Source organism: Sarcophilus harrisii, chromosome 1 (genome assembly GCF_902635505.1).
Source record: "Sarcophilus harrisii chromosome 1, mSarHar1.11, whole genome shotgun sequence".
NCBI lineage: Eukaryota > Metazoa > Chordata > Mammalia > Dasyuromorphia > Dasyuridae > Sarcophilus > Sarcophilus harrisii.
In genome coordinates, this window is record NC_045426.1 from 380866485 (window position 1) to 380887119 (window position 20635).

At 34.8% G+C, this 20635-nt stretch overlaps 1 protein-coding gene across 3 annotated transcripts in view; it reads left to right on the forward strand.

Annotated features, from left to right (window-relative positions):
- SLC39A6 (solute carrier family 39 member 6) overlaps window positions 1–20635 on the forward strand; it is a 39328-nt gene that overhangs the window by 7856 nt on the left and 10837 nt on the right. For all 3 annotated transcript variants that reach the window (XM_003759566.4, XM_031946058.1, XM_023495881.2), the window contains exons 4-7: window positions 98–267; window positions 8641–8859; window positions 10499–10604; window positions 17282–17659. In XM_003759566.4, coding sequence (XP_003759614.1) covers window positions 98–267; window positions 8641–8859; window positions 10499–10604; window positions 17282–17659 — 873 coding nt within the window. The remainder of the gene's footprint in view (window positions 1–97; window positions 268–8640; window positions 8860–10498; window positions 10605–17281; window positions 17660–20635) is intronic.

Consider the following 20635-nt stretch of genomic DNA (forward strand, 5'->3'; position numbering starts at 1 on the left):
GTTGTGAAAGTTTGAAAAAAAAAAATAAACACACAAAAAACAAGTAACTTACACATTAACTGCATGATTGCCTTTTATTTATGTTTTGTTTTAACAGCTTGGATTGGTGGATTCATAGCTATTTCCATCATCAGTTTCCTTTCTTTGCTTGGCGTCATCTTAGTGCCCTTAATGAATCGTGTGTTTTTCAAGTTTCTTCTAAGTTTTCTTGTGGCATTAGCTGTTGGAACATTAAGTGGTGATGCCTTTTTGCATCTTCTCCCACATGTAAGTAAGATTAATCCATTTTAACATACTTTATTATTCTTTTATTATTATTTGTTAAGTGGTTATCTTGTAGTGTTTATTAAACTTTTATCCAGTCATGGACATGCTACAAGTTTGATTTTTGATGATACAATGTGATTTTGAAATACATTTGACATTATTAACTTGTATACATAGGTTTTCATGCTTTTTTTTTTCCTTAAGGAAATTTACTAAATAAAAGCTAACATTTTGGATTTTTAAAAAATATTAAAAGGATATTTATAGAAGAATATGGACCACAAAATTCCAATCAACAATAAAACACTACTGAGGCAGGAGTCTGATTTATAACCTATTTATTTAGGAGACTGGTTAAATCCTAAGCAGTTGAATCCAAGTGTTTTCTCTCTGCCCAAGATTCTAATGCTTGGTGGCTGAGGGATTTTTTAAAGACCCAGAAGGATCTCTAGGAAGTTTCCTATTTCTTAGGGAGTATTCTTCAGAAGTGTGGAAGCTCCTATGGAAGCTCCTGTGCTTGGTTAACCATCAGAAGTTGAGAACCTCTCATGATTGGCTAAGGGCAATCCATCAGTCATAATCACTTTGTCAGTAGGCCTTTCAAGGGTCATTAGCTGCATGGGGCCACCTCATTTGGGGCTTTTATTTATGGGGCTTTCAGTTCTAATAGTAGTGTCTGATCAGCTGTTTCCTAGGAACCCAGAAAGTTGTGGTTTTATAGCACAAGGTCACAAAAAAGTGGATGGTAATGATTCATCAAGGTGGAGAAGCAAATGATTTTTATTACAAATACAATACTTGGAGGGTGGGAATAATTAGTGCAGTAATTATATTATTATTACATTCTTAGCTTATGTCATGAAACTATACGCTAAATCAAATACAATTAATATAATCATCAGTGGATTAATTAATCATAACTCTTATTCTAACAGCAATAATTATTTAGTTATCTTGCTCTTAATTCTATTCTTCTTAATTCATTGATACAATCACTGTTACCCCTCAAATCACAATGAATTGTATAAATGTTTAATAAATAAGTTGAAGTATCAAGATTATTGGTGAAGAAAGCATTAAATTTAATTACTTATGTATATAACTTTTTTTTTTATAATAGTTTTGATAATAGTTCAAATATAGCCACTTGAGAGAGGCCTGCCTTCCCTTTTAATGTTGTGCTACTACTTATTATTTTAAATAAGTGACAAGTTTTTTTTTTTTGGAACAAATTGTTTTCTATGACATGATGATATCTTATATATATTTAACACACAGCAATTTCTTATATTTATGTAAAACCTAAAACACCCTAGAAGTAGGTAAAGCTTGTATTGTTTCCATTTAAGTCGTGTACCTAGTTAATAGCAACAGGTTTTTCCAGTTGCTCTTTTTATATCTTTTTGCGAGAACTTGGCCAGGGAGATGCTATTATCCTTCCTGTTTTTATTCATTAAAGAAATCCCAGAGAAATAGGTCATGCATAACCCATCTTTTATATGGGTATTTCTTGTATTTGCAAATATTTATATTTGAGTTCAAGCCCTAATCCACCTCACTAAGACTCTCTGGTCTTGATAATATTTTTAGTATTTTGTGATTCTTCATTATTTATAATGTGATTGTTTTGAAAAATAAAAATGCATTGGAGTTCAGTATCAAGTTTTTTCTGGACTGTCTAAGTGATAATACTTTACAAATAGAAAGAACAAACCTATTATTTACTAATTTGCTTGTTCATTAGGGTTGTTATATAACAGTGCATAAGCCAGTCTTGCAAGTTACAGAATACCTTGATTATAACAGTTTTGTGTAATAGGGCAAGCATTTTCATCCCCATTTTGCAGAAACTGGAAACTAAGGCTCAGTGAAATCATGTAAAGATTATATGAAAAATAAGTTGAAGGAGAAGTGGCAGGCTCAGGTCAGCTGACTCCAAAGTCTTTCTGTTCTTTCTGTTGCTCTCCTGTATTTCAGTAAGTAAAGTGTATGCAGTGGGTAAAATATTTTGTATTTTGTATTTGTATTTTGTAAGGAAAGAAAGCAGCAAATATTTAAGAAGGTTTACTGCTTAAGTAAATGCATTTTTAATATGAATTTTAAGAAACTGTCTTAGGCAAAATTGGCATATAATGAATATGTTCATTAGAATTATATTTCGATAAAGTTTGATTTAAAACCTAAAGATGGGGACTCCTCCCTTCCTACTGCAGTCCTCATTTCCAGGAAAACTCCTAGAGCAGTCAGTCTCCTTTTCTGTCCACCTGTCCAAAAGCTTGGTCAGGTGTTTTGTTTTTCTTTTCAATTTTTGCATTATTTACTTTTAAGCAAAACAAAAGCTTATGTTTTGTATGTACATTTAGTGATCTTATAGTTAATGAAAAAGGTGAGTTTTTAGCAAATTTCAATAAATTGACTGCTTCCATTTTCTTTTTTATTTAGTAAGTCATTCTCAGGGGAACAAATCAATCTTTCAAAATCTCACCTGTCTCAAACTGGCAATGGAGTATTTTAATATCTTTCAGATAATGGGAGGCTATCACTACATGGCCAGGTACCCCAAGTTCCAGTTTCTTGCATGCTGCGAGAATAGCTCTCTCCTTGAAAAAGGAGTAAAAGCATTTTTTGTGTCTAAAAGCATGATTCTTGGCATGTATGCCACCCAAACCCCAGAAATTGCTGTTGTCTTTTTTTTTTAATTTAAATTGTTTTAATCTGAACTTTACAAGTGCCAAATGAACATTTCTATATACAAAGTATATTAGAATAAGAGGATTGAATATGAAATACTATTACATTTATCTTTCTTTTCCTTTGAAATATGTAGTAAAAACAACTTGTAATTTTAAAAACCATTCTGTTTCTCTCCTTTCTTTCTGACTTACCTTATGTTCCCTTCTGTGCATTTTAAAAATTCTTCAGTGATCTTATTTTCTTTTTTTTTTTTGCTTTTGTTATGCTCTACCCTATCCCTGTTGACTATGTTCCTAAATATATTTAGAACTTGCTTGTCACTAAGTTGTCAACCGAACAGAACTATCTATCCCCTAGATCACTGATGTCAAACTTAGATAAAAATCAGCCTTTTTGGGATGCATATTGACTTGGAAAATCACAAATTAGCATTATCAATATGATATTATATTTTTATGTATTTTGTCAAAGAATTACCAATTACATTTTAAAATTGGTCAATTTTTATTAAGTTTCTACTATGTAACAGGCACTGTTCTGAGCACTTTACAGATATTATCCTATTTGATCATCACAATAATTTTGTTGAGTTGGTATTATAATTATCTTTCCCTATTTAATATTGAGGAAAATAGGCCAGTCATTAAATGATTTGCCCAGGATCACACAGCTAAGAAGCATCTGAAATTGGATTTGAATTCAAACCTTCCTTATCTTTAGCCTAATGCTCTTTTCATTCTATTATCTACATGCTAATACAAGGAATGAAACAATTCTTATTTTCAAGGGGAAAAAAATATATGTATATATGTATAGCATGTATATATGCATAATGTCATTAAATACTTTGGGAGATTGGATACTAGAAGTTGAAAAGATTAGAAGAGACTCAATGCAGAAGATGATACCTGAGCCATATCTCAGATGTCCCTTCTCCCCATTAGACCACTGTCACTATTTATACTCCTGATCTCATCCCCTCTTATCTCTTTTGGCAGAATGCCCCCACAAATGTTGCCCCTGCTTTTTTCAGTCTCACTATTTCTTTCCACTCTGCACAAACACCATGAAATTTTGCCAATAGCAATTATTCTGCTGCTGCTATACACTCTTCTTCAAAGTGAACCACCATACCAATCACATTTTAACCTGATTCTGTCTACATCACAGTTCCAGACTCAAGTCTGACATCTCTTTTCATATGCTTATGTTTATCTCAAAACTGTTTTCTTATATGCATAATTACTGTACACAGTTGCAAGGTACCTACACAAATTTATCTCTGTATTCAGGGTCTTTTCTGGTCAGTGCCTCACAGCCTCATAAAGTTTAAAATTTCTGACTTACTGGCAAGCCATTAATAGAAATCTGAATCCTGGAATGAGTAAAGTGCTTTTGTTAACCCTCTAAGATTCATCAGTATGCTGAATGCTGAATGTCTAATATGGATGATATATTGGGGTTAATTAACATATGAATTGTAAACAAACTAGACTTTCCACCAGATAAATTTCAGTCTTTGAAGTGTTTTCTTTGGGCATAGGCTTGCATACACACAGAATAGGATACCTCACTTAGTCTGGTAAAGAATAATTCTTACACATGACTAAATTTTCTAGATAATTAAAGTATATAACTCTTTTAAAAATGTGGAAACTAACATTTTACCATATATATAGAATAATTTTATTTAAATGACATATATTGATAATCCCAGTAAAATAACCTGAGAAATTCACTGACATCTTTTAGTTACCTCAACTGCCTGTCCCCACAATACAAAACTTATATGTGTTCATTTCTTAAGTCCTGTCTTCAGATTTCCTTATTATATCTGGGTTTCTCTCTCCCTTCTTTTCTCTCCCTCTCTCTCTCTTTCTCTCTCTCTCTCTCTCTTCCTCTCTTCTCCTCCTTCCCTCCTGGGTCTCTCAGACACAAGACACACACAAATGCTGAATTGACAAAAATTAATTATTTTTTAAACATGCATGGGGAACATCCTCCTGAATAGAATTTTACCTTTTGATTTAAAAAAAAAAAAAAGTTGGGATCATTGTTACAGCATCATTATGGTGTGAATTTATTTTGTTTAGTTAAGCTTCTTGTATGGGTTTTGATTTTGTTTTGCTTTTTCTGTTTTTCATTGGAAGGGATTGGGAGGAAGATGGAGAGTAGTAATAGTAATGCCAGAATTGAAAAGAAAAAAGAGGGTTATTAGAAACATTTTTAAAAGGACACAGAGAAGAACAGAAGGAAGCAAAGATAGCTATGAAAGTCATGGGTTTGAGATCATGGTATGATTTTTTTTGAAGTTGTATGAGATGAATATTAATAGCTTCATATATAATCATTTTTATGTTCTATGATCTATTTCATATATAGAAATGCTTATGGGGGTATATGTTTGGAACAGAAATTTTTTAAATCCCACATTATTTAATTGTCAAGTCAAAGCCCAAAGCCTTCTCTTCAGGAATGCTGCTTTACTATTTTCAGTGTCCTTTAATTTAATAATATCATTGAGAAGTATTCTCTCGGGGCAGCTACATGGAGCAGTGCATAAAGCACCAGCCCTGACAACAGGAGGACCTGAGTTCAAATCTGGCCTTAGACACTTAACATTTCCTGGCTGTGTGACCGTGGGCAAGTCATTTAACTCCAGTTGCCTCAGCAAAAAAGAAAAAAAAAATATTCTCTCATATTTTGGAATCACAGATACAGTGAGCCAATAAAACATAAGCTTCCTTAAGCTTCAAAAGATGAGGAGAAAGGCTCCCAAAATACCCAATTATTTATGGCAGTACTAATTTTTTTTTAAGTGCAAATTTTTTTTGTTAAAACATTTTTATTTTCAAAACATAAGCATAGATAAATTTCAGCATTCACCCTTGCAAAACCTTGGGTTACAAAATTTTTTCCCCTTCTCCCCTTTTGAGGGCAAGTAATCCAATATATATTAAACATGTGCAGTTCTATACATATTTCTACAGTTATCATGCTGCACAAGAAAAATGAGATCAAAAGGGGAAAAAATGAGAAAGAAAACAAAATGTAAACAAATGACAACCAAAAAATGAAAATATTATGTTGTGATGATGACTCTCTTCATCATAAGACCATTGGATCACTTTGTTGTTGAAAAAAGCCATATCTGGCAGAATCGATCGTATAATCTTGCTGGGCAACACTTTGTAATAGCAAAGAACTGAAAACAAAATAGGTGCCTAATGAATGAAGAATAGCCAAATAAAAAGTAATGTTAGAATGTAATGGAATATTACTTTGCTGTCAAAAACAATAACTCCCAATAACGAATTCAGAGAAACACTCATAAACTGATAACAAAGTAAAATAAGCCAACTCAGAGGAACTCTCTGTAGGGACTTCTACAATGTAAATTTTAAGACATTAATAATAAAAACTGAATGCTGATAAATTATAATGACCAAGCTTAACTCCACAGAATAGGTATAAGAATGTACTTCTCCCTTTTGGAGAAGTGAAGGCACTGTAGATATTTGAACCCTACATACAACATTAGATTTGGTTGATATCTTGGGTGATGTAACTGAACTGTTTTTTACCTTATTTTTCATTCTTTGTTATTATGGAAAACCCTAAGGAAGAAGGATATATTGATAAATGTTGGTGATTAAAAAAATAAAACAAAACAAAACAGAAAGCTAGATATTAATAAGTTTAAAAGAGAAAAATAAGCTCCTTGAGCATGTACTGTTTTGTTTTCTTTCTGTATCTTCAGCACCTAGCACTTTACTGGATGCTTAGTAAAATGCTTGTTAACTGAATAACAACAGGCTTGTCAATTTCAGTTCTCCCTTTAGTGTTATATGCACTTTTGTGAAGTGTAATGAAGTAATAGATTGTTAGAGTTGTGAAAGACCATCATTTGAGCTAGGAAGATTCCTCAAAAATTTGCTTATTTAAAGATCTTTCATCATTAGAAGTTAACATTTCCATAGAAGTGATGTCAGGACACACAGCTTAATAATTTCAGGTGCAAACAAGATTAATAATTGAATCTAAAATATTTTAATAATAATGAAGGTCTTACAGGATTAGTGCCTTATTGATGACTTAATTTTCTTTTCTTTTTTTTTTTTAATTTTTTTTTAATTTTTTTTTTTTAATTTAATAGCCTTTTATTTACAGGATATATACATGGGTAACTTTACAGCATTAACAATTGCCAAACCTCTTTCCAATTTTTCACCTCTTACCCCCCCCCAACCCCTCCCCTAGATGGCAGGATGACCAGTAGATGTTAAATATATTAAAATATAACTTAGATACACAATAAGTATACATGACCAAAACATTATTTTGCTGTACAAAAAGAATCAGGCTCTGAATTATTGTACAATTAGCTTGTGAAGGAAATCAAAAATGCATGTGTGCATAAATATAGGGATTGGGAATTTAATGTAATGGTTTTTAGTCATCTCCCAGAGTTATTTTTCTGGGCATAGCTAGTTCAGTTCATTACTGCTCCATTAGAAATGATTTGGTTGATCTCGTTGCTGAGGATGGCCTGATCCATCAGAACTGGAATGACTTAATTTTCTTATCTTCCTTATGTAATGGAATAAGGACTAGACCTTTAGTTATAGTAGACCTTTGGATTAAGAAACTCCCTGTACTTGTGCAAATCACCTTTTCTGTAACTTGTAGCATTTCAAATTCTGGATAATATCGTGGTCAGTATATTGTCACTAAGGCACTATTGAAAGCAGAAAAGATAGTAAAAGTGATCAGGTACTAACCCTGTTCATACAGAGTGAATTCCAGAGATGTATAGAATATTGTCTTCAGGTCAATGATTCAGAAATATCTTTTCAAAATATAGGAGATGATGGAACTTCTAAAAGTCTTTGTGCATCCATGTATTAATTTGGACCTTGAACCAGGTAAATGTGAGATTTCTGTAAGATACCATAAGAAGATACTTTCTAATTCAACAAATGTCTAAGTGCTTATAGTATACAGGCAACTGTATATTAATTGTGCTAGTATTATAAAGATTAGACAAAGATCCCTGTTTTTAAGAAGTTTATAATCTATTGAGGGTGGGGAATATACTTTTAATTAAGTACTCTGCAGAGATGAGCTTCACTTTTTATGACAACCTTCTGTATCAAAACTTGCCATCAAATCCCAAATCAACCAGTCTTTTTTCACTTACACATTTCCTGTTGACCTAGAAAATAGCAAATATTATCAATATAAACCAATTTCATCTGTGTAGTCAGGATTTGGTGGTCTGTTATTGTCCTTTGCCTCAAGGACTAAAATTAAAAAAAAATTTTCAGTTAACTACTAGTCCAAATTGAAGTCACTGCAGAGCTAACATTTGGATGAATGCGTTTTTGTTGAGATACATTGTAAGTGTATTCCCTCTTGCTCTCTCTCTTCTGTCTATGTGTGTATGTTTATGTATATATGTGTATCTAAGTATGTATATGTCAAACCAATTGTGCCAAAATATAAAAACACACATATAGGCTTTGGTGCAATTGGTGTGATAAACTTAATTATCATATTTGTAACTCTCTTAATATGAAAGGATTCTTAATGTTGCTTCTTATTTCATTGGCAAGTCATTTGTAAATATATGTGTTAATTAATTGAATCTAACAATTTTGAAACATTATTCGTTCATAGTCTCATGCAAGTCACCACCACAGTCATAATCATGAGGACCAACCCCTTCAAGCAAGCAGAGGACCACTTTTCAGTCATCTCTCTTCTCAAAATATAGAAGAAAGTACTTACTTTGACTCCACTTGGAAAGGCCTTACAGCCCTAGGAGGCTTATATTTCATGTTTCTTGCTGAACATCTAATCACATTGATCAAACAATTTAAGGATAAAAAGAAAAAGGTAAAATAATATTATCTAATATTTAAAGTATTTGAAAAGCTCTTCATGCTGATAGGTGGCATAGCTGCAGTACGAGATCTTAGATTTGGGGACTTGGTAGTCTTTAGTAAATTTGCTACTTAAGGAGTATTTGTAGGTCTCAGTTCTTCTAGATTATTCTTCCCTAAAGTCTCCAACACTTGATGAGATGGAAAAGGACAAAGGTAACTAATAAGGCATATGGCATTAACAGAGCTTCCTAGACCCAGAAATGTGGTAGGTACCCAGTAAATATTAGTTGATGACAGTAGTGAGCATTCCTTTGAAAATGCTGTTCTAATGTATTTCAACATATTTAACATGTATTGGACTACCTGCCAGCTAGGGGAGAGGTTGGAGGAAAGGAGGGGAAAATTTGGAACAAAAGGTTTTGCAAGGGTCAGTGCTGGAAATACTCATGCATAGGCTTTGTAAATAAAAAAGCTTTAATTTTTTTAAAAAAAATGCTGTTCTATAGTTTACCTTTTTTAGAGTGGGAGTGGGGGGAGGCACTCAGTCTTCCCAACTGGTTCTCATTTTTTTTTTCTTTACTTTTTTTTCTTTTTTGGCTGAGGCAGTTGGGGTTAAGTGACTTGCCCAGGGTCACACAGCCAGGAAGTGTTAAGTGTCTGAGGTCAAATTTGAACTCAGGTCCTCCTGACTTCAGGGCTGGTGCTCTTTTCACTGTGCCACCTAGCTGCCCTCTTTCATTTTCTTTTGACAGTACCTTTTCAGTTATATTATTGATATTATTGATGCTTTAAAGACCTCTTTACTCATGGTTTGTGTAGGAGGTATTCTTCCTGCAGCTTACCTTAATTTTGACAGGTAAGTATGGGAGAGTTACCTAGCCCTTGATATGAGTGTCTTCTTTTTGACTTAATTCAATAAATACATGTTTAGTGCCTTATTATAAACAGGGCCCTGTCTTAGTGATATATGCAAGATATTTTAGTTCTAGATGATTCTCTATTGGGCTGCTGAGTGGCACAGTGCACAGAGTACCTTGCCTAAAGTTAGAATCATCTTCCTGAGTTCAGATCTGGCCTCATCTACTTACCAGCTATGTGACTCTGTTTGCTTCAGAGTTCTTTTTGGTAAAATGAGCCAGAGAAGGAAATGACAAACCACTCTAGTATCTTTGCCAAGAAAACCCTAAAGTGGGTTATGAAGAATTGGACATAACTGAAGAGCAAAAAATGCACTATTACAAAAAAGATGTTTTCTAGCTTTTCATGCCTGATGAATATAAATGTCAATGCTGTTTTTTATGATAATAAAGGGTTTTTTCTGTCCTCTTCACAAGAGATGATAAAAGAACAAATTTCAGTCTAATGAATCATTATATTTCTCTAAGAGAAGCACAACTTGCATTAATCTTTAGAGTTAATGATCTTCTGTTACAGCTCTATAAGTATGGGGTCCCCTGTGCATGATTATTTTAAATATTAAGGAAATTAATACAGCCAAAAGTCATAAATTGGGGAAGAAACATACAATTCTGAAGGCATTATAGGTTATATATTTATATATATATATATATATGTTATTCTCTCTCAAATGTTTGACTTTTAGATGTTTTCAAATATTGTTAAAATATTACTTTCCCTTGATTCTTTAGACTCAAAAAAAACCCGAAAGTGATGATGAGATGGAGATTAAGAAACAATTGTCCAAATATGAATCGCAACTTTCAACAAATGAAGAGAAGTTAGACACAGATGAGCGTAAGTTCTGGTTATCAAATCTGAGGAAGAACTCTGCAGTATCCCTTTTTCTTGATCAGAAGAGCTAATACTTTATTTCCTAATGAAGAGTGACATATTATGTTGTATACCCTCTAAAAGTGATAGAAAGTGAGAATGTCTTCATTTTCAGAGAAAATTTGCCAGAAGATTCAAGACTGGCCATCCCTGGTTCTGTGGGACCTTACATTTTTTTAAATAGCTCATTTTGTTCCACTAAAGAAATCGGGTGATCTTGGCTAGGAGGTCATTTATTTTAGGGTTAGTCAAGTTTTATGCTCTCCTCTACTATATAGGATTTGCTTCTAGTGTATTCTTTTAAAAATACCATTGTAACCAGGAATTTGAACTCAAGCCAGACACTGAAATAAAGAATACTAAGGTAATTAACCCAAATGAGAATTTAAAAAAATTAAATCAAAGTTTCATCCAAAAATTCTTCTGTTCAAGAAATTTCTCTTCCCTATTATAGTTCTGTAGACAAGGAACTTGAGGCACAGAGAGATTAAGTAACAGTAAAAGTAATAAGTAAGCCCCATCACAAGTTGTTGTAAGGGTCCAAGAAGGTGACATATGGAAGGCTTCACTTGCTTTCAGGTCCTGCTGCTGTTATGCTTACACCTGTCACCAGACAAAAACATATAGCTATAAGTAGTGCATTTAGGATTAAAACCCATGTTCTTGAATTCCAAATTCATTGTCTTTTGCATATCCTGCTACAACTAAAGGTTGACATCATCATTGTTGACATACTCTTGGAGAGAATTCATGGTGGTGGCTTATTTAGTATTTTGCCTTTTGATTCACTTTTGTGAGGTATATATAGACATTACTTGATTTTTTGTTTTCATCATCCACTATCCCTAGCCTTCTAATGTTTTATCTGACTTTAGGATTATAGACAATTGTCTTTGGATTTACAGTTCCTGGTGCAAAGAAAGCATACTTTGTTATGAGTTTGATGTTTATTAATGGATAGCAATTACTACATTTACTCAAGACTTGGAAAAAGGCTTGACAAACTTCTAGTCATGGGATATGTCTAATAAATGTTGGGTATCTAATTTCTCCTTTTCACACACACACACACACAGTCACTTTTAACTGACAGTTTTGAAAGGTTCTTATTTGATTCTTGAAAAAGCTCCATACTCACTTCCTCCGCTTCATTTCCTCTCCTTAGCTATTGCTGCTTTCCTGCTGCCTATAAATTTTCCCACATCTTCTCCATCTTCAAGAAATCCTTGCTTGATCCATTTGTCCTCATTAGCTGTTGTGCAATCTCCTCCCTTTTGAGGCTTAACTCCTTAAAAGAGTTGTCTATCATCAATGCTTCTACCTCTTTTTGTTTCACTCCCTTAGCTCTCTCTAGTCTGGGTTCTGATCTTGTCATTCAAATGAAACTGCTCTTTCCAAAGTGACCAATAATTATTTAGTTTCTATATTATAGCAGTTTCATAATTTGCTATTTCTACCTCCACAATATAGCTTGTCATCCAAAATATTCACATGAGCTAATACTAGTTTCAGCCCATCATTACCTTTCATCTAGGTTATTAAAACAACTTCCTAATTAGTCTCATTTCATCAAACCTGTTCTCTCCCTGTTCCATCTTATACTCTTCTGTCAAAGTAATTTTTCTTAAGCTCAGGTCTGACTTTATAGCTTTCCTATTCATCCAACTTCAGTGCCTTCCTATTTATTTAGGATAAAATATAAACTCCTTTTTAACTTTTAAAGCCTTTCACAACTTGACCCAGACCTATCTTTCTAGACCTATTGAACATTTCTTTTCTACGCTCTGTAATCTAGTCAATCAGTAAGCATTTTGTAAGCACTTTCTGTGTGCCAGACGCTGTGTTAACCACTCGGGATACAAAGAAATGTTAAAGATAATCTTTATTCTCAACGAGCTCGTGATCTAATAGGGAGACAACATATAGACAACTGTGTATAAATGTCAGTGTAAATAGGAGATTATCTCAGAGGGAATTTGCATTTGAATTTGTTAATTTGCATTAAGGGAGTTTGGGAAATTCTTGCAGAAGTTAGATTTTAATTGGGATTTGAAAGAAGCCAGGAAAATTAGGTTTCAGAAATGAGAGAGAACATTCCAGGGATAGGAAATAGGTACTGAAAATGTCTGGAGTTGGAAGATGGTTTGTTCAAAGAATAGCAAGGAGCCATCATTACTAGATTGAAAAGTAAATGGGGGAGGAAATAAAGCAAAACATTGGAAAGGAAGAAAGGGGCCAGATCATTAAAGGCTTTGAATTTTAGAATATATTATATTTGTTTCTAGAAATGATAGGAAGCCACTGGAGTTTATTGCATAGAGGACACTGATATAGGGAGACCTGCATTTCAGGAAAATTGATTTGATAACTGAATGAAGTCTGGACAGTGAGAAAGGATTGAATCAAATAGACTAACATCAACCAGCAAACTATTGCATTAGGAGACATAAGAATTTGTATTAAAGTAGTTGTGGTATCAGAGAAGAGAAGGCAGTATATGTGAGAGATGTTGCAAAGATATGATTGACAGGGGTTTGGAATATGTTGGTTATGACAGGGTGAGAGTGAGAAGTTGGGGATGACATCTGTGTTGTATTCCTGGGAGGTTAGTGGTACCCAACAATTAGTGGTACCCAACATTAATAAGGAAGTTTGGAAGAAGGCACTTTAGTGGAAAGAAAATGAATTCAATTTTGTACATGTTGAATTTAAGATATCAATAGGACTTCCAGTTTGAAGTATCCATTCGGTAACTGGAAATTCAATAACTGTACATGAGGATAGATGTTAAGGCTAGTTAAGTAGATTTGAAAATAAATATAGAAATGGTCATTGAATCTATGGGAGCTGATGAGATCAAGGGAAATAGAGGAGCCAGGGAGAGTGTTGGTGTTTTTCTCTTCTTTAAAATTATAATAATAGTTCTGGGAGAAAGCAGGTTTCTCGGGGAGGTTTTCTGGAGGCAGCCTTAGTTTCAGTTACAATCAATAATTACTCCAAAATCGCAGCCAGCTGATAAAAGTTCAGATCTTTTATTGTGTCCTTCAATATAGCCCAGTTTAGCTCAGGACTATCTCTCTGCTTGGTTCCAAGAGCTCTTGCAGCTTTGTCCTTGGCTTCTGCCTCTGCTTTCTTCAGCCTCCAGCCAGCACCAAGTTGGAAAATGCAATGAATCTCTTGCCTCGAAGATAGGGCTTGTGGGCTTCCTCCCAGAGCACTCCTCCTCGACCCCTGGGAATGTTCCCAAGTAATTCTCTCAAGCTCTAAGAGCCTCCTCTATATATATGATCTCCCAAAGGTTAACTCCTCCTTCTGGAGAGAATGGGATTCTGGGTTATCTCCCAGAGTGCTCTCTGGCCCTAAGAACTTCAAGGGAGGTGTGAACACAAGCATTATTGTTTATCAGTTGTACTTAGTGCCTTGTTTCAAGTTCTGGCCCAAAATATCTCCTTCCAAGATCAAATCAATCATTGAACCATGCCAAATTAGATAATTATTGTCTCTATCAACTCTAATGGCTTAACAGTTTGTAAAGATTCCAGCAGGAGAGCCCTTGGAGGTATCCACTATTAACACCCACTGTTAGCAGGCATGGCTTGGACAAAGATCCTGCAAAGGAAATGAAGTAGGAGAAGAACTGGGTAGGCAGTAGAGAGGTAATAAAGGATGAGGACTAATAGGGGTAGCTAGATGACCTAGTGGATAGAGCACTAACCCTGAAGTCAGGAGGACCCCGAGTTCAACACTTCCTAGTTGTGTGACCCTGGACAAGTCACTTAACCCCAATTGCCTCAGCAAAAATGAAATTGGAAGGTAGAATTTAGAGTTAGAAAAGTAGGAAGAAAGAAGGTGAAAGTTTTGATGATAGTCTTTTCAGGGAGTTAAGGCACAAAAGGGAAGAGTGTGTATAGAGGACACTAATTACTAGAGATGACTAGATCAAGTGAAGTTTTTTGAGGATAGAGAAGACTTGGACATGTATGTAGGCAGTAAGAAGCAGCCAGGAGGCAGAAAAAGATGAAAATAAGAGAGAGGGAGTGATCTGCTGGAGAAGATGGATAGAATGGGATCAGTTGTACATGAAAAGGGCTTTGCCTTGGAAAGAAGGCCCAACTCTTCATATGAAAATGCAGTAAAGACAGAATGGTGTCAGAAGGCATCTGGGAGATAAGAATTGAAGAGGAGAAGATTGTTGTTGTTTGTCCTTTGTTCTCCAGAAGGACCATGACATCAGAGAGATGATGTCATGATATGACATGAATTGTGAATTGGATTGTTTGTGATTGGATTGGATTGTGAGGTCGGGCTGGGCATGGTCACTTGCCCCACTTTCCCTCCAGGGCCATTTGGGTTCAATGGCCAGGTATAGATCAGGACAACTAGAGATGATCCTGGATGCAGGGAAAGGCCTTGGCCTTTTTAAGCTAAGGTCTTCACCTGGTCTCAGCTTGATTGAGGCCACATCCATTCAGTGATTAAGGCTAGTAATTGAGGCAAACTGGCTAGAGTTCTTTCTTAAGGACCAGGCCTTAAACCAAAACCAATCTGATTCTCATTGGCCACCAAGAGGTCCTGGGCCAAGCCCCATTTGGTCATTGTTTGGGTCTTGATTGACTCAAATTGAATGTAAATAGCAGTCATTTCTGCTTTGGTCAGAAACCCTAAGGATCTTCCTGTCCCAGATCCATTCATTCATTCATTTATTTATTTAGATTTTTTTTTTTTTTTTTTTTTTGGATGATGAAAGTGGAGATTTTTTTGTCTTACAAAGACCAGGGTCTTTTATTTCATCCAGAGCCATCTCCAGCTATCTTGATCTATATCTTTCCACTGACCGCATATGGCTCTGGAGGAAAAGGTGAGTGAGGCAGGTGACCTTGCACAACCCTCCCTCACTTAAATCCAATTCACCTGCTTGTCCTGGTATCACCTCCCTGATGGTCATAATCCTAAGGAAGGACAAACAACAACCTCTGAGAAGGAGGGGAGAAGAGGTTGATCTCAATGAAATATCCAGTTTGTTTGTTTTTTTCCAGTAAAATGTTGTGTGGGGTATGACCCTTACCAAATTAAAATCAAAGACTCTCAAGGTAAAAAGCAAAAAAAAAAAAAAAAAAAAAAAAGATTTATTTGTAAATTTAAAAAGGATTATTTGTAAGGACAAGTCCCAATAGACAAAGTGTCAATAGAAAACTGCAGAACACAAACTGTAAAACACAAGATTATATAGACCCTAAAGCAGAAGCCCCCACCCTCCCCTGATCTTTTCTCCCATTGTCTAGAGAAGTCTAGGCTTACACTCTAAAAAAAGGAAATTTATGGAGAAACAAAAGAATATTAACAAATAAACTTATTACCCATCAAGTGCTAATTAATGCTAATTAAAAGGTGATGGTGGGGGGAACAGGAGGTGAAAAATTCATCCAAGACAATCAAATACCTGCAGCTTTTAACTATAGCTCAATTTGTTTTTGCAAAATCTCAAGTCACTTTGGGCATGGATAGAGCCCACATCCTTATGTCAAGTCTTCACTCAGTTTATCCCATTCAGGGTGATATAGGGTTTTTAATTGGGAGGCTGGGAGGAGGGGGAGCTCTGAGAAGTTTGAGGAGAGATGAAAGAAAAAGTTTGGCCGAATCACTGTGGTTAGTGACTAGTGAGTTAGTTAAAGAGCTTTAAAAAGATGGTGAGGCAGCAGGATAAATACAGAGGGGCTTGGAAAAACTTACATGAACTGATGCTGAGTGAAATGAATAGAACCAGGAGATCATTATATACTTCAACAACAATACTGTTTGAGGATGTATATGGAAGTGAATATCTTCGACAAAGATCTAACTCGGTTCCAATTGATCAGTGATGGACAGAATCAGCTACACCCAGAGAAGGAACACTGGGAAAGGAGTGTAAACTGTTTGCATTTTTGTTTTTCTTCCCAGGTTATTTTTACCTTCTGAATCCAATTCTTCCTGTGAAATAAGAGAACTGTTCAGTTCTGCACACATATATTGTATCTAGGATATACTTTAACTTAATTTAACATGTATAAAATGGCCTGCCATTTAGAGGAGGGGGTGGGGGGAGGGACGTGAAAAATCAGAACAGAAGTGAGTGCAAGGGATAATATTGTAAAAAATTACCCATACATACGTACTGTCAATAAAAAGTTATAATTAAAAAAAAAAAAAGATGGTGAGGTCCCAATTGAGATGATGTAGTATTCTCTTTGTTCCTCACATGAAATTTGGTGTTTCTTCTTTTTATTGAAGCTTTTCCTGACTCTGCCTCTAAATATTAATGTTCCACTTACCAGATTTCTTGTATTAAACTGTCTTTTATATGGCTGTACTAATTTTATGCTACCTTTTTATACTACTTACATTCCTTTTCTTTGTACTTGTATCGTTAATATTTACCACAGTGCCTAGTACATAGACAATAAATGGTTGGTTGATTGTCACAATGTGGCCCATAGTTATAAAATAAGAGCTCTTAATATGAATCTCTCCTTTCCTATTAATATTATTTTGTTTACATTTTAAATTTGTATTTAGACAACACATGTTTTTCCCCAGCTCAATTACCATATTCTTTACAAATGGACATTTTAAAATCTAAATTCCTTGCTGTTGTTACCTAGGGCCTGAAGGTTATATAGGGGCAGAATCACAAGACCCTGCACACTTCGATTCTCAACAACCAGCAGTATTGGAAGAAGAGGAAGTCATGATAGCTCACTCTCATCCGCAAGAAGTTTACAATGAATATGTATCTAGAGGGTGCAAGAATAAATGTCATTCCCATTTCCATGATACTCTAGGCCAATCAGATGATCTCATTCATCATCATCATGATTACCATCATATTCTACATCACCACCATCATCAGAATCATCATCCTCACAGTCACAGTCAGCGCTACTCTCGGGAAGAGTTGAAAGATGCTGGCATAGCCACATTAGCCTGGATGGTGATCATGGGTGATGGCTTACACAATTTCAGTGACGGTCTAGCAATTGGTAAGTATGTCTCTCTCTATTTTTTTTGAAGTACTAATATCACGAAATATTTTTTGGTCGCTATTCCATGTAGTAGTAGTGTTTTCTTAAGCAGCTAAAATTTTTAAATGATAAATATTTAATTTTAGATATTTGTGGATAGTTTATAGTATGTAATAGTAATATGTAGTGATCATCCATTTATGACTTTTTAAGTTCACCAATAGCCAAGATACAATGTTTAATCTTCCCATATCCTGTTTGACCACATCCAGTGTACCTTGCTTCATCGATCTTACATTCCAGGTTCCTGTACAGGATTGATAATTTATAGCAATGAATTTTCCTTTATCAACAAGCACATCTGCAGTTAGCTTTTTGCCTTTGACCTAGATACTTCAAAGAAACCTGTAGTTGTCTTCCTTTCTTTCCTAGTAGTCTATTAGACATCCTTGGACACGAGAGGCTTATTTTCTGATGTCATCTCTTTTATCATTTTAATGACTTTCTTGACAAAGATATTGGAATGGTTTGCCATTTCCTTCTCTAGTGGATCACCTTTTTTCAGAATGCTCCACTATGGCTTCTTTGTCTTGGGCAATCTTATATAACATAGCTTATAGTTTTACTGAGCTAAGCAAGCCTTCTGCCACAATACAATGATCCAGGAGAGAATATAAAAGGTTTCTCTGATTTTGTTTACCTTCCTCTGTATCACTTTATGTAATTCTTCTGAGGTTTCTCTGAAACCATCTACTTCATTATCTCATAGCACATTAACATGTAGTCTATCTCATTTACATGCCTTAACTTGTTCTACCATTCTCTAATTTATGGGTATCCCTTCAGATTCCTATTATTTTTTCACCTCAAAGAGAGCTAGAAATAATTTTGTATATCCTTAGTTAGAATTTGTTTTACTAATCCTTCCCTTAACTTCCAATAATCTCCCCTTCCTCTTCTTTCCTTCTTATTTCTCTGTTGAATTAAACGTATTTCTATACTCAGCTGTATGTGTGTATTCTCTCCTTTGACTAGTTCAGATGAGTGAAGTTCAGGTGTCAGCCATTGACCTTCAACCCCTCCTCCATGTTGGTACAAACTATTCTTTGAAGAGCTCCTTGATTTTATGAGATAATTTACCTTTATTTTCTTGCTTTCCTTCTAGTGCATTTTTCTTATTCTCCCTTTCCATTCTTTTTAGATCATCAAGATACAACAATTCTCAGATCTTCTGTCTAATTAGACTCACTCTGATTCATAGTGATGATAAAGTTCGTAGTGGACATCTGTATCATCTGTATGGTTTCTACATATTAATTAGATTGTAAAAAGTTTATCCTTCTTTAGATCTGTAGAATTGTTTGGGTTTACTTTTTTTTCCCCCTTAATTCCTGTGTTTGAACTTTTTAAGATTCATATATATTTAGCTCAGGTCTTTTCATCAGGAATGGGTTTCATGATATTCAAATGGCAGAATCTTATGGTTTTTTTCCCCGGGTCTATTTTCCTGTTCAGTTCTTTGGCAAAGATACCTTAAATATTCTTCTATTTTTTTGCCAGTCTCTTGACCTTATTTTAATATTTCCTGTTTCGTGAGGTCATCAATTTCTATTTGGTGCATTCTGATTTTCAGTGAGTTTGTTTCTTAGCCAAGATTTTGTGTATGTTGTGCCAAGCTATTTATCCCCTCCCCAATTCTTCCTTCTGTGGTTTCCACCTTTCTTCTCAAGTGCTCTCATTTCACATTTATAAAAGCATTTTAAAGTCTTTTTAAATTCCAGGTTCATCTTTTCCAGGAATTCTAGATGAATTTGTGTCCAAACTATGTTTTTATCTAAGGTTTTACTTATAGTTATTTTAGAGTCGTTCTTTTCTAGGTTTGTGTCATGGGCTTTCCTGTCATCTTAATAGCTTTTTCTGATGGAATTCTTTTTTAGCTTGGCCATTCTTTCAGTTTATTTTCTGATTTCATACTTCATGTTGTGTACTGGCTCTATGCATTTAATATCAAGTTTGTGATGAAATTCTTTAACGCTAAAAGTGTGTTTAGCAAAAGAGTGGAAAGAAATACAGTAATCTCAGAATGTCTCCATACATATCTAGAAATTGCCCCAGACTGAATCTAGTTGAGAAAAATGCAAGAAAGTTACTGGGCTGTTCCTGTTGCTAATTTGTTGGAGTGCTGAGTGTTATGTTATTCTAGGATCTAACTGACTCTAGGGGTCTGTAAGTTATTAATGCTCCTAAAGTAGTCTGATCCAGGGCAGCGTCTTCCGTAAGTTCTTGATCTGGGTTTGGATGTGGGCAGCAGAAACTGTTGCTGAATTCAGCCACTCTCCAGCTGGAAAGTTCAGCTTGAGAGTGAGAACCACTTCCCTTTAGTTTGGGATTCCTACTCTGGTTATTCCTTCATAGGCTTACAAATGAACTGAAAATTAGAACTAAGATCCCACTCTGCTTTTGGAATTTGAGCCTCCCTACTGCTGCTTTTGAAGTATCAATATATCTATCTCCTTCTACTGACCTGAGGAAATAATTCACTGTTTCTTTCTTGAATTCCCCCATCAGGATTCAGTCTGGTGCAATTTCTACACCTGTTTGGAGAGGTTTTAAGAGGGAACTCACTGTACTTTTTCCTGCTATTCTGCAGTCTTGACTCCACTTCTCCAAAACATACTTTTAACATTATTTAGGTAGTTTTGTTATAAACTTGATTGTAAACATCAGTAAAAGCAATTAGCAAAGCAATTTTAATGCATGAAATATGTAAACTTTTCCAGCACTCCCTCCGTTTTCATCAGGAATCTTTGTCTCTTCATTCCTATCAACTTTTCTTCATATATGGCTCCTCTTACAACATTGGTATACTCTGTTATTGTGATTATTTTTTTACTTTGTCTGTTTCTTCACATCTCTGCCTGTGTAGTTTTGAATTATATTTGTCAATTTTTTGTCAGTTTGTATCTGATTATTAATAAACCAAGTATTTTTTCA